This window comes from Akebia trifoliata, chromosome 8, assembly GCF_017979445.1.
Source record: "Akebia trifoliata isolate Shusen 1 chromosome 8, ASM1797944v1, whole genome shotgun sequence".
Classification (NCBI taxonomy): domain Eukaryota; kingdom Viridiplantae; phylum Streptophyta; class Magnoliopsida; order Ranunculales; family Lardizabalaceae; genus Akebia; species Akebia trifoliata.
This window is the reverse complement of record NC_141382.1, coordinates 5,681,792-5,697,557: the sequence shown is the minus strand read 5'-3', so window position 1 is coordinate 5,697,557 and position 15,766 is coordinate 5,681,792. Positions and strand designations below refer to the sequence as shown.

The 15,766-nt window shown below is 33.9% G+C and overlaps 1 protein-coding gene across 1 annotated transcript; it reads left to right on the top strand.

Annotated features, from left to right (window-relative positions):
- Positions 1-8,642: 8,642 nt before the first annotated feature.
- LOC147395690 (protein LONGIFOLIA 1-like) lies at positions 8,643-12,518 on the top strand. The gene is made up of 4 exons (XM_086451936.1): positions 8,643-8,909; positions 9,015-10,442; positions 10,527-10,719; positions 11,007-12,518. Exons 1-4 carry the CDS (start codon positions 8,784-8,786, stop codon positions 11,573-11,575), a joined length of 2,316 nt encoding a protein of 771 aa, XP_086308062.1. The 5' UTR covers positions 8,643-8,783; the 3' UTR covers positions 11,576-12,518.
- The last annotated feature ends 3,248 nt before the right edge of the window (positions 12,519-15,766 follow it).

The window sequence follows — 15,766 nt, the reverse complement described above, 5'->3', positions numbered from 1 at the left end:
GTTTTCATCTCGAACAAGTTACCAAATTGGGTCTGGATTGGAATAGTTTATTATAGGATTAGTTCCAAATTAGATCATAGAGAACCTAATGAAGTTTTCGGGCTTATACATATGTTTGTGTAAGGGCAACTGGAACAAACTAACATTTTTTATATTTACAAAAATATCATTTTATAATTACTAAACTACTCTTACTTTTTTTTTTTTTTTTTTTTTTGTGCATTGAAAGACAAAATAATAAATATAGTTCAAAAATATTTTTTGAAAAATCAAAGTTGTGGAGTGTGCTAATGTCCTTGTGAGATATTGGATAATAGCCTTATTTTGCATCAAAAGTTTCGCTAATGATTTTCTGACTCGAAAATTTTTCACTTAATTTGTACTCGACTGACGTGGCAAGGGCACAGAACCCTTGATCGTTTTCCTTGTGCATCTCGAAAGAAAAAGATCAATGGTTCAGTGCCCTTGCCATGTCAGTTGCATACACACTAAGTGAAAATTTTCAAGTCAGAAAATCACGACTCCAAAAGTTTTTCACATTCCAACTCCATATGGCATAATAATAATAATTCAAACACTTGTGATAAGTAGAAGTGCAACTTGGTTCAGTTCAATTATACGGATTGCCAATATTCTATAAATTGTAGGTAATATTTTTTAATAAAAAACAAATATAAAATTTCATACAATAAATCACAAATCTATTCATAAAAAGTCATTAGTTTACTCATCAAAGATCATTAATCTATGTCCTAACTTTTAAAATAATTCATAATAATTATTATATATATATATATTTATTTATTTATTACATAGGGGTTTGGTTTTCGGTTTGATTCAATTCTATACAAGCTTGATCCGAGAACCAAATCAAATTGATCAGTTCTCCATTTTCGTAACCCAGAACCAAACCGCAACTTGTTCCAAACCGAATCAAATCACACCAAAACTATCGGTTGGTTCGGTTCTCAGTTTGAACCGGACCAAGTTGCATCCCTAGTGATAAGTATATATGCTTATCTTGCTTAAGGTGAATAGCTTTATACTTGATCTTAGGAAAAAGTTAAAGAGGTTTAATCAATCCAAGAGTGCAGATGGAAGAGGAGCATGTGATGTGGGGATCAAAGCCCACTACTTATGTCAGTTTGATTACACACACTGCCCAAGCAAAGTGAAAAACAATCCCCATCACATTCAAAGCCTGCACCAAAACAACCATTAAGCATCCCTTTTTGTCATCCTTGGCCCATACAAATAAAAAAAGGGACCCTTAAACTCTCTCTCTCTCTCTCTCTCTCTCTCTCTCTCTCTCTCTGGGGAGAGGGGCCACTGGCCAGGGTGAGATAGATCACCTTACAAGGGCTTTAGTATCTTTCAAAAGTTTCCTCTTCATTGCACCATAGATAAAAAAAATAATTTTAAAAAAGGGAGAAAAAATAAGAAGAGGGAGGAGAGAATAAAAAAGAAAAACCACAACCCACCTAAGTTAGTGAGGCAAAGGATATAAATGGGCTGGCCTGACCCGACCCAACCCGATGCAAAATGGGCTTGGGCAACCTGGCATTATAAATCTTTTATCTGACATTGGGACTAGTAATGTTATGTAAAATAAATTTACATAGATGAACTTTATCAAGATAATAGACTAAATTAAAAATTATCTCACTATAACCAAGAAAGAACTCAAGGCTTGATTAACTAAAATATTAGTAAAATAATCATACAATTTGAACTAATTTTTATTATAAAATCTTATCTTATCAAGGATCAATGAAATCTCATCTTTAAGTACTAGTATTTAATGAAAGAAACCTCAGTTCCAATACCATAAATAACTAATATTTGAAACTTGGGTCATTGATCCTTGAAAATAGACCAAAGTACATGTATACAAACCCCTAACCCTTAAAAACAAAATACCCAAGTTGGTAGATAATATATATAAGAGGGTAGAATCTCATGAGGGTGGTGGTCCAACCACAACCCCACAAAGAGGGAGTCAGAATCCCCAACTCTTCATGATTGATTGAGGAGTCCAAAAATCTCAATGGTCCAATGAACAATAAGGAAGAATAAAATAAGGTGGGGTTTCTTAATTGCAAGTTTATAACAAAAATTTAAGGGCACATTTCCCATTACAAACATATAATATTTATCTCATCTCTTAAGTTTTTTTCTATATTTTTATATAACTTTGGATGGAAGAATGTGAAATTTAGTGAGAGAAATTAGAATAATTAAGGAATGTGGGAAAGCAGAGAGAGGGTGGATGAGAGATTGGAATAAGTGCATCTCACTCTCTACATTCAATTAACCAAAGCATGGGAAATTGGGAGTAGTGGGACCCATTTTTTTTTTCTTTCTTTCTTTTGTTAGTTACTTTCCTTTACTACCTTAGTAATAAGGGGAGAGGTGAGACATTTATTTATAGATAGCTTCTATTAACGAACCAACTTTTACTTATAACACACCATTCTTATATGAAACAACATTTAATTTCATTTGTGATTTTAGTAAAACTTGGAGTGCCAATAAAAACTCTCTATTTATAGTAGAAGGTGAGGGGTGATCATGTGGTTAATCTCTACCACCTTTCCTCTTTTGTTAATAGATGAAAACTACTTGCACATCGATTTAAATCTAGGGTTGGATCATGTTCAAAATTCTATATGATAATTTAGGGTCTGTGTCAGGGATTTGGGATTTGATATAGATCCAATTCGTTACCTTAATTCATTGGTTCCCATGAAATATTGGGCATTAGCATTATATATATATATATATAAGGGGACGGTTCAACAGCCCTAAAGTTTGCCAAGTTTGGTGTCAAACATTTTTCAAAACATGGGTTAGAAGCTTTGGAATGAGCTGATTTTTTGTGAGGATGATCTCTATGATGAGGAGATCATTCTCACCAAAAATCAGCCTATTCCAAAACTTCTAATCCCATCAAAAGTGATTTACAAAAATTGGTCGGTCCATGATTCTTCAACTTGTAAACTAGGATTATTAGTTTCAAAATGAGCTGATTTTTTGTGAGGATGATCTCTTCACAATAGAGATCATCCTCACAAAAAATCAGCCTATTCAAAAACTTCTAACACCATCAAAAGTGATTTACAAAAAATGTTTGACACCAAACTTGGCAAACTTTAGGGCTACCGAACCGCTCCCTGTATATAAAGGTTATATGGATTGAAGAATCATGTAGAGCTTAAACTGAGGTTCACATTTGGTTAACGTAATGGATTATTACGTTACCCCCAAATGACATCTTAGCCTTCTAGAATACATGATCTAAATTGGATTTAAAAAAAATAAAAAAAAAATCTAATAGACATGCATGATCACTACATTCTCAAATTTAAAATCTAAATCTAATGGCAGAAGAAAAAAAATCCTTGTAACTTTTTATTATTATTTTAGAATTCCTAAAATTTTGTGTTTTGCATCCATGTGGCACTCCATATATATTTAGGTGTAATATGGACGTGCAATCCATATCGATAGGTGCCCTTTGATGTTGGCTTGGATTTAAATTCAAATATTGATGTCTCACGAGGATCTAATCCAAAAAGTTATCAAATCAGTTTCATACCCAATCCACTCTTATAGGATTTGTTTCGAACTGATTTTGATCTGACCTATTGACAACCTAGTCCCGTCCGTTAAGCTAAATCCATTTCTTTAATTTTGTAAATTATTTGTTCAATTTCTTCCTAAAAGGAAATTATAACATTTTATTTTTATAAGCATATGTTTTAAAGGTTTATAGGGTACTTAACAAAAAAAAAAAAAATGCTTTAGTAAACAAATGCCTTTTTAAGAGATAAATATTTCCTATACCAAAAAATAATCCGTCTTTGTTTTTTTTTTTTTTTTTTTTTTTTTTTTTTGGGGGGGGGGTGTTTCTCGAGGGAGTATCCCCACCTTTGATGAGACTAATCTACCTAGGGATGCATGCACCATCCAACACTCTGTTATGTGTTACGGCACTTAAGTAGTCACATTTCTGGTGGGGAGGCATGTAGAGATTCAAAGACACGACTTGGGGAGCAAACCCAATCGTCTCTTACCATCTCAGCTAACCCTTGGTGGGTAAAAATGATCCATCTTCATTATCGTCCTCGTCTTCTTATTTTCTTTGATTAGCTAAGCTCTACGATTGATTGCAACACCATCTTTTTTTTTTTTTCACTTATTTTCATCATCATCACTAAAAATAAAATAGAGAGCACTCATCATCATCATAATCATAATCATCTTTTTCTTCTTCTAACAATTGCACTCAATACGAATGACAATGATGCAAAGAGAAGGTACCTTCAACCACGATTGAAGATAATATCAAATGAATAAGAGCGAAGAAGGATGAAGTAAATTGAAGGAGATTACAAAAACTTTTCCTATAAAGTGCAACTAGTACAACAAGATAGAAAATTACAAAAAATAAAATAGAATACTTTTTTAATTGGAGTGCAACAAACAACTTGTGAAATCCCAAGGGATTGGCTCAATGGCAATTTCAAACCAATAAGTGGTTAATGCCCATAAGTCGTGAGTTCAACACTCAATATGAGCATTATTTTCTTAGGGGCCACCCATGAGCGAGCGCACTCACTGACCTGGTGTGTGTGATGTGCAAGTATTGCACATGCCCCGAGACTAGTCCTTGGACAAGATCATGATTTATGGATTGGGCAAAGCCTAAATATGGGTCGGTCCGCTATCTACAAATTGCTGGGTTATTAAAAAAAAACAGCTTGTAAGTAGTGGATCTCATCTTCAAAAATTCCTAATTCCAAAACCATAATTTTTTTTTTTTATGAACCTTGACGTTTGTAATGTGCTCAATTAATAGTTATCTTTTGACCTATAAATATGAATATAGATTAAATATCCTTGTAATCTTGATATCCATTTTTTTATACAACAAGAAGGAACAAAAAGGTAAGTTTACTTTTATTTTTTTAAAATAAAATTCTTCTAGTTGAGCATCATGTGCATTGCACGTGCCTTATACTAATATGAACTAAAGTAGATAAAGATCTGCATGCTTTTCTATATAATAATAATAATTAGAACTAAGACTAGAGAAATGCAAGAACGACTTGATGAGAGAGAGAGAGAGAGACACCAAGATCCACATGGATTTTTTTTTATTTTTTATTTTGTCTTAAATGACATTTCTCGTAGGCATGGTGGACCCTAATTGTGATGGGTCCAGCCCACCTTATATATCCTTGCAAATAGAAGATAAAATGTGATCCAAAATAAAAACCTAATCCCAAAATTCCCTTAACTTTGGCCCTTGATTTGGGGGAAGGTGTCTTAATACTTGTCTCGTAACTAAAAACTTGGCTGAGTCAACTCAACTCGATAGAATTTTGAGTTGACACGGTAGTGAATCTCTTTTGAACCAAACTTGACAAGTTAGACTAGAAACTTAACCAAGTTATTTGTTATATTTATTTTTATTTTTTTCAAAAGCATAAAATAAATGTGATTCAAAAATTTCAATACTAGAAACATTATTTAAAATATTTAATAAATTTAATATATATTTATTTTTACCACATATGAGTTGGAACTCAACGATCCCTCAATTAATCATGGAATATGGAAACATTTTTTTCGTTCACCTCCTAAATTTTAGTGTTTTCCACATTCGAACATCAAAGAAGTTAGGATTAGAGAGAGAGGGGTTGATGATGATAGGTTTTGGTAAGAAATATAATAAAATACTTTGTATAATCTTTGAAATTTTGTCGAATTTTTTTTTGCATTTATTTGAATTAACCGAATTGAACCCTCATCGAATAATTACAGAATCCAAACTTTGTCACTATGACGTTAGTTGGGATATATAATTTTTATTCAATGAATGGTGTAATTTGTAATTGAGAATTTTCTTTTCATAATGAAATCGACATGAATTCATGGAAATACATTGATCTTGAGGGAATCATGTAAATCTCTATGTTTTCTTTGTGTGCTTGCATCGTCATTTATTTCTTCTCTATTGTTTTTTTATCGAATTTTTTTTACATGAATGTTTGGCTTACTTTGGGTATCAAAAACTAGATTTGAAAGATGATTTCCAATCGGTGGATTTAATGAAACCACTTGTATATAAGAAAGAAGGGTTAGTGACGAGGAGTTGCCCTTTTAAAGAAAATTTGGTAAAATAATAAAAAAAGTTGGTATTTGATTAAGAAAATTCTCGAAGTGCTCATCATGCTTAAGCCACTATATTTAAATATATCGTAATATACCAGCAAAATCAATTTAAAATTTAAATCCTACCGTTGGCTTTGAATGGTAAGCTTAGAATAGTAATGCCATGTATCCTTATTTGCAAAAGGAAACAAAAGTAAGGGAAAACTCATAAATACACTCAACCGTCTCTCCTTTGAATGGATGTGAGTTAAGAAAATTTTGGAGATCTTTCGTCACTCACGCCTTAATATGTTTATAAATTCTCCTCAATGAGTACAATCTTATTATTTTTGTTAAGAGTCAGGATCGTATGCACCCAGGGTGGAGGATTGAAACTCTTATTACACACTTTAATACACACCATGTAAGTTATAATCCAAGGAATTAGTGCTTATAATATCTTCTTTTTAAAATTTCCTTAGATTATAACTGTATTGAGATGAGGAAGGAGGGTTTCAATCCTCCAACTTGGGTGCATATGGCCCGCAGGGGCGGATTTAGAGTGAGGGCATTTGCCCCTACAAGAGTTTTCAAATTCTATGGATTAATGTGCTATTGAAATAGATTTTAGCGGTGAATAAAGAAATCTGCCACTATTGCCCTCCACATTTTTTTTTCCACTTTTAGTTGCCCCCACAATTATTTTTTTCACTCTTAATTCTCCCCACAAATTTTTTTATACTCATGATTGCCCTCACATGAGCAAAATCCTGATTTCACCCATGACGGCCTGTACTCTTTTTGTTAATCAAATAAGATTGTGTGTATAACAGGAGTTGACGTGGCAAGTGCAAAGAATGATAGATGTTTTTCTTCGGGATACAAGAAAAAAAGATCTATGGTTCTATACACTTGCCATGTCAAGTGCATATGTTTTAGTGTGTCAATTTATCATGGCTCATTATCAAACTTGTCTTATTCTATTGTTGTCTACTTCCCTTGACCACTACTATAAAATTCCTGATTTTTATATTTGAAATTCAATGGTCTTCTATTTCTCCAAAAACCTACCTTTATTCTTCAAGTTTAATGTTGAAGGTTAAAGTGTAGAATTTTAAGGTTGAACATGATGTTTGACAAAAAAAAACCCTGAAAATTGAAGATGGACTGATTTTGAAAAGAAAAATCAATGATTTTTAACTATATATTGAAGATGAAGCATTTAGGTTGATTAGAATCATAGTTTTTGAAAATATAAGAGAATATCTCTAACATTTTCCAAAATGTTGAAGAGGGGTGCCTGAAGTCTACCGTAAAATGAACAAAAATGTTTTAGAGGATTTTAACCAAACAAACTTGAAAATATGTTCTTAATGTTTGAAATCATATATAGAGATTTAAAAAATGAAGAATGAATAATGATTTTGACCACCCCCTTGACATACTCTCTCGACATGGCATGTATTAGAATCATAGTTTTTTTTTCTCAGGAAGCACAACTGCACATATTTATGGGGGAGTATGGGGGGAGGGGGAGTTTCAAAAAATCATGACTCGTGAATAATACAACATAGAGGCATACAAATGCCTCTTAAAAATACATGAACTAGGAGTGTCAATTGAAACCTAGTTAATCGAAATCAAAATCAAAATCAGAACCAAGGCGATTCCAGATCCCAATGTATTCGAATCAATTAGAATCAAGTCTCTTAAGACATAACCAAAACCAAAATCGTTTGAAGATAAAACATTTACGGTTTCAATTCTAATTCCATTAATGCGAGAACCTTAATCGATATTAAAACCAAAATTGAGAAATCATAATTGAAAGAAACCAAACCATAATTGATCCATGGAGAAGAAGAAGAATTATTTGATTTAAATGACTAGAAATCTCACATGAAAATTCATACCAAGCTGATTATTCTTGTATAAATTCACAAAAAATTGAATTAACAGGCCTTGTGGGCCCGAAAAGTGTGCCAGAAACACTTGACACAAGGGGTGGCATCAAACTTTTGTACGATTAGAAACAGCAAATTCCTACTCTTATAATTTATTCGCATTGATAAACAGGCATTGGGAAGACGGGTTTCGATTTCCGCTTACTTCGCTTCAAAAATCAAAACTCAGATTTCCAATCATTGCTAAGGAGCTCTACGTCAAAGGTACAATTAATTAGGGGCAGTTTAGTAATTGTAATTGATTTGTCTTAGTCAAACTTACGTAACTCGAGGAAGTGGATCTCTGACGCGTACACCAAACCCAGAAAGTTTTCAGCTTCGTTCATAAACTGGTGAAAATCGAAAAGAAAACCAATTAAGACAACCGCACTTAAGGACTTAATTGTCATTTTGAAATTAAATTAGGATTCGTTTGTCTTTGTGCCAAAGACAAGGGTAATAATGAGATTTCAACTACTTCTCGCGGCTTGCTTTTCTCCAACCAAGTCTCCTCTTTAAAAAGCCCAAAAGCGGGAGTCGAAGACAGACACAGAGAGAGAGAGAGAGAGAGAGAGAGAGATCAGAAGTGAAAACAATGCAGGAGAGATCAAAAACTGTTTGAGATTTTTGTTAAAATGGAGATTAGAAACGCATAGATTCCAGAGAGAGAGAGAGAGAGAGATGGCGACAAGGATACAGAGAGACCAGAATGTGGAGAAGCAGATGGGATGCATGGCTGGATTCCTTCAATTCTTTGATCGTCATCCTGGAAAACGCATCTACACCACCAAAAGACTCCCTCCAACGGTCAGATTCGAAAAAAATCTCAATTTTTTTTTCTTTCTCTCGTTGTATCTTTCTTTTTGTAAAAAAAAATGTAAATTTGTTTGATACGCTTGATTGGAAATCCAGGTTTCTACAGTACATGCAGAGACATCCATTGAATCTCCAGCTTTTTTCAAAGAACTTCAACAGCAACAACAACAACAATCTCAGATCGACTCATCTCCAGAATGTACGAAATCTACTACACCTTCGGCGGAAATTGCAAATCCGGAAGAAATTTCAGAAAGAACACCTCTTCCGCCCACGGTTTTAGATTTTAAAGCAGGGATGAGATCTTCATGGAAGTTTAGAGAATCTCCAAGGCTGTCTCTTGATAGCAGAGCGATCATCGATGTAAAGGGAAGCTACAAGCTTCCAAGAGAGATCAGAGTGACTGCAGAAGCGCCAATGTCCGAAGAAAATCAGACACAGAGACGTTCGCCAAGCGTTGTTGCGAGACTTATGGGACTTGAAGGTTTACCAGAGTCTGGCTGCGAATCGCTCAAAAAAGCAGAACTAAGGAGATCGGCTTCGGAATCTAGGTCTAGAGATCTGCTTCAGTATCGATTTATCGATGGAAACAGCTTCCATCAGAAGCAAACGTATCCTTTGAATTCAGGAAACAAGGTTTCAACCAATGTAGTTGCAGAAAGTCACATTTCGAAGTATCAAGGACCGAATCCGATGGAGTTTTGTTTTAGAAAACCAAAATCTGAACCAACAAAAGCTCCAAACAGAGGTTTAACGCTTACTTCGTCTAGGAAATCACATCAACAACGAAAGAGTTTCTTTGATTCTCAGGATTTCTTTCCGGAACCCAAGCAAACAGGATGTTATCTCTATGGAGAGATAGAGAAGCGATTGAAGATGAGAGGAATCGACGAACCAGCGAAGGATCTTGAGACACTGAAGCAAATTCTTGAAGCTCTGCAACTCAAAGGACTTCTTCGTTCTAAGAAAGTAGCATCAGATCAGATCGGACACCGTAATTTCGTCTTCGATCCGAAATTCTCTTCCGGAGAATCTCCAATCGTCATTATGAAGCCTTCAAGATCGCCTGTTTCGATCAATCGTTCTCCACCTTTGAATTTCAGATCCAAGCCAGGAATTCGTCGAAACCTCAATCTCTCAGAAGGAGATGGATCACCAACAATGAGATCAAGGCGAGATCGACTCGAAACCGATCCGAATCCGAAGATCGAAAGAAGAATCAGAAATTCAATGTCGCCTGATCGAACAGATATCAATGTGAAGAGTCCTAGTTCTCTTGCGAGGAGAAAATCGTTAAACATTGAAACACAGAAGAGAGAGAATCGAAATGATTCTGTGGAGCAGCGAAGATGCTCTCCTGTTCACTCACCTAAGATTAGTTCGAAAAAAGTTGTATCACCACGAAACAGTAGGAGATCAACGGTTGATATTTCTCCAAAAGAGAGGATTTCCTGTACAACAGAGGACGAATCATCATCAATTTCTGCAAGTAGCGTTAGTACGTCTTCTCAAATCGTTACAGAGGTGAGACTGAAACAAACTATTAAAAAAATTCTCCTTTTTTGTTAATTTTTCTTCTGTTTTTCTTAGTTTTTTAAGGATTTGCAGTCGCAGAGACCGAAAATGGAAGATTACAAGGAAGGGAAGAGTCTTCTGGAGAGATGCGATCAGCTACTTCACAGCATATCAGAGATCACAGCCACTGAGTCACAACCGAGTCCAGTTTCTGTTCTTGACTCGTCCTTCTACAAGGACGAGTCCTCTCCTTCCCCTGTCCTGAAGTGCCGCGTCGAGTTCAAAGGTGAACAACAAACTATCTTAGGTTGGCGCATGTTAGTAAAATATAGTGAAAGTTTTCTATCGTGCACTCTAGTACGATGATACGGATGGCGTGTTATATTCTCAAAGCCCACTCGCATTCGTTAACTATAAGTTATTAAATACGAAAATGACTGAACCATCTTCTTCAGACTTTAATCTTCTCCCAGCCCTTGTCAGTTTCACTGCATTTGTTCTTCGATGGGTTAGATTTGAAGGGTCATTTTTGTAATCATTTATAACAAATTCACCATTTTTGTTCTGTTTCAGATCAATCAATGGAGCTCGAAGACGAGACACGGAGCCCTGAAATCTCATCCGTCCAATTCAAATCCGACGACTGTGATTTCATTTACGTCTCCGAGATACTCCACACTTTCGACTATCTTTTAGAAGATTCAGATGTGTTCTTGTTACTTGAAAAACAAAAATACAAGAAAAATTCTTCCAACGTCTCCTATCTCAACAGAAAGCTAATTTTCGACACAATAACAGAAATTCTCGACAAAAAGAAACAATTGCAGCCATGGAAGACCATTTCAGTTACAAATTTTATTAATGGGAAGCCTTCTTTGCGACAGATTTGGTCTGAATTTGAGAGAATTCGAGAGACATTTACAGCAGGAAATGTGCTTGAAGTAATTAGTGGGGTACTTAAGAAGGACATGGAAGGCAGATCGATCAATGGATGGGGAGATTGTTCCATGGAGACATCTGAGGTTGTATTGGACATCGAACGGCTGATATTTAAGGATTTAATTAGTGAGACGATTCGAGATCTTGCTTCCTTAGCTGAGAAAGGTAGAACTTTCATGCCTAGAAGAAGGTTAGTTTTTTAAAATAAATGATTTCGCGCGCTTTCTAATCTATAGATCTCTTTTTTTTTTTTCTTTTCTTTTTCCTGTTTTAACGTTCGTTTTTTCTCAAGTCTGACACTGAAAACGAAGTGTATCCAACGTTCTCTTTATATGATGTATGACATGTATCTGTGAATTATTATTTATATATTTTAGTCCCATAGTTTTAAAACTCGCCGAGTCGACTTGACTCAACCACAGTTGTTGACCCGAATCTTGAAAATGCTTGAATTGGGCCTGAAATCAATGTTATATACACTATTTTTGTGGCGAGTAGAAAAAAAAAAATTATTTATTTTAATTTTAAGATATTAAAATCCACTTTTAGATATTTATTATTATTATAAATAAATATTATTATTTTATTTGACTCATCCGTGTTAACACATGAGTTTTTTTACGTGACTCGAATACTGAGTCAAGTTGAGTTTTGAAATTTATGATTTCTTCTACTATTAATTCATCTCTAGATATCACAATCATTCGATCAGTGGTCCCGAACGCAATGGTCAAAAAGTCCAACTTCTTGACTAGGGGTCATTGTCGTCTGATTTATGCAGTTTTTGTGCTACTGGTGGGGTCTAGCCACTAAAGAAGAGCACATGATCAGGACAGGTGGTGTCCATTTAGTGGATTGATCCCACCAGGCAATACAAGGGTAGGCCCACTTGCTTTATATAAAGATGATTGATCTCGTGGACAAGAAAACAATGCTTTTTGATTGGCTATCATGTGATATAGGTCACTTCAGAAGTGTGAGGGGGGAAGGTTGGGGTCCTACTCATGTGACAATAACAGTAGATAATGAGGAATGAGGACAGAGAGCTTTCAGCCATGCCACTTATGATGATCCTCATTACTAAGTAAAATGAATTATGAATAATTTGGTATGTGGTTGATAACGTTTCTGAAGTCTGAATGAAGGCCCATCTTTAAAATTCATATTTCAGAAATTTTATTTTCATTTGTTTCGTTTCAGATTTCAAACTTTAGAATCGAAATTTAAATGTTTTGAATCAATGATGGGGAACGTTAGATAAAACTTCTCACGTTTGATTTCTAGTTTCCAAACTTCAGACTTCAAAAATGTTACCAAACATGGTCTTAGAGTTACTTTGTTTTGATTTTCATGAATAATTTTAAAATGATAACATATCAAATTATCAAGAGTATATTCGATTATTTGGGAATTTCAAATTCCATGAATTTGAATTATGTAGGAAAATGGAAATTATGAGAAAGTGATTTTCATTGTTTGATTACATTTTAGGTATAAAAAAAAAAAAAAACAGAAGAGAGAGAGAGAGAGAGAGAATGATAGAAAGGAAATCAGACATACCCTAAACATGGTCCCTTTAAATGAAAATTACATTTCTATCCATTTTTTTTTGCATAATCAAACATACCCTAACCAAGGTCCCTTTAATTTACACTTTATAACAAGAAAGCCTTGATTTTTCTCCTCAAAATCCGTCATCTTTAGCCTTCACAGAAAGATTTTGGAAAATTAAAATTAATGAATTTTTGAATACAAAAATCAAGAATTTCCATTAAGAGGTTGAAGATGAGGTGAATAGGTTCAAGTGTTTACCCTATAGATTGAAAAGTTTAAAGATGATAGATTCTTTATGAGAAACATCAAGAGTTTTTTTTGCTAGAGGTTGAAGACTAAGGTTGGTGTCAGTTTGTTTTAAAAAATTACGCTTTGAAAAAGATTAGAGTTTTGTCGGATCATAACTTCTGATTTAAGTAATTATTTCGCTACTCCCAAATATGCATTTCAGGCATTTCTTGAATATCGACTAATTGTCAATTTAAAAATAAAAGCAAAGTGACAAATTTTCTACTATATAAATCTTCATGAAATACCAAAAATACTTATTTAGTAATAGCGAAATGAGTAAACTACTCCGATAAAATGTTATATCCAAATAATCAATATTATGAATTTATCATTCTAAAAATACTTATTTTTAGATTACTCAACTTTTAATTTAGAAGAGTAATAGATTTTTAATTGTTTTTAATAGTATTTTTTTTTTTTTTTTTTCTTGTAGGAAACTCAACCATAGATAATCGGAGGAGGACGGTCAATGGAACAGATCAAACATCAAATCGATTAGGTCAAATCCAACAACTTATATAACATGGACAAAATGTTTGGAATCCAATCTGATAAGAAAATGGATCGATTCTAGGACATATTCAATCATGACCCGATGGTTCTAGACCGTAACCAAATGGAGAGATCTTATCCTATGCAGACACGATCCAATAAACTATAATAATTTTATCAAATCAGTTTCAAAGCAATCGAATTGATTCGAATCTGATCCATCGACAGCCCTAAATGACAGTAGGATTTGTTAGGCCTCACAAAAAAAAAAAAAAAAAAAAAAGGATTTCAATGAAAAATTGAATGGAGTTGGTAGGGTTAATATGAAAGATCTGATCTTAAATTTCTTCCATGCCCCCACAAAATTATCGTTTGCGTGAAAAAGGTTAAACGAAATATTTTCCCAAACAAAGCGGTGTAAGAGCATTAAAATTTGTCCGCACTAGTACCTATGTATGTGGAAGTAGTATTGCACATGGAGGGGTGATGGTGAGATTTGTTGGCCTAAAGGACGTAAACTCATACATGAGCAGAGAAGTGTTTGGATAGAAGAGTCAGTGGCTTTAAATACCATTTTAATGCCTAGGCCACCAAATTTCTTTGATAGACCCAAGTCCTTCCATAACCTTTTATGTGCAATTATTGCATTTTTTTTTCCTCCCCCCTCTTAATCTATAGGTTTAATTAAGTTTAATGATGGGGTTTTGACTTTTGATCCTATTGTTTGTGATACTACCATGCATAAACTAAGGGTGTCAATGCGTTGGGGTTCGGGTCGGTTCCATATATATTCGAACTGGACCCGAACTTAAACATCAATTTCGATTCAGGGTATGAGACCTTTGGAACTAGAACCGACCCAACAAATGCTCGATACCCATTGGATACCCGTTAAGATAAAAGAAATTTATTTGACTTTCTTTCTAAGGGTTTTTTTGCCTAAATGGATTACCACATTAGCAATTCAATACAATAGCCCTCTAAATTTCACCCTAAAACTCAGATAAAAAATATTAAAAATAATTTTTTGTGATTTTCATCCAAGGTTTTAAGAAGGGACAGCTACCAAATTTTTAAAAAATTCAATGGTGAAAAATAATTTATTTTTTAATATATATTTTTTTTCATTCATAGAAATTTGTTCTCTACAACCAAAAATCATTGGATCATGTTTTTTTTTATGTCACAAGATGAGCCCAAAGACCCTTAGTAAGGGTGAAATCCTTACTAACTTACTAAGGCTAATCGGATTCTTCTATTTGAATTTTGAATATGTGTTTTAATCTTTAAAAATGATTAAAGATGAGAAAAAAAAAATTGAACATGTAAGTCTATAAGTGCAGTTTAGTTCATATTTGAAGTTGAAACTTGAGAAGGAGAAAAAGAAATATGGACAGACATTTAGAAAATAGAAAGGGTTGAGACTTGAGAATCAAGTTCCATGTTTGAGAAAATATTGAATGTTGAATATTGAAATATCTTTCCATAATTAGCAATTAGTATTAATCAATAGTACTACTAAATAATAAATATAAACATCATCTTAAATAATAAATAATAAAAAAATATCTTATTTACTTGTTTACCTGATGGAGACCCAATTCTTAATGGGTCCTTAAAATGACTACCCATAACCGACCCTAAAATTAATCGAGTCTCTCATAGTGGAACAAAAGTCAATTAATCAGTTCAAGGTACATCAAGTAATTAGGTATCTATTGACACACCTAGCATAAACTATAGCAGGAATTTTAGTTGCCAAATTATTTAAAACACAAATCAAACCTATTTTACAATAAACAAAAATCCAAAAAAATTTATCGCCTCAAAAGGTATCACCTTTTTAATGATTTTCTTATTTTAGATTCATTTGTATTATATATGCAGAGGGTAAAATCTTTTAGTGATTTGAACCCTACACACGTCCTAGTTCAAACAGTGGGCCAGTGACAACTGAGTGAACCCAATATTAGCTCTGACCAGTTGCTCGTCAGAGTTAATACCAATCCTTGCCCAGCTTGAAGGGTAGAGTAGGATTGAGAGTGTGTAGATCAAAA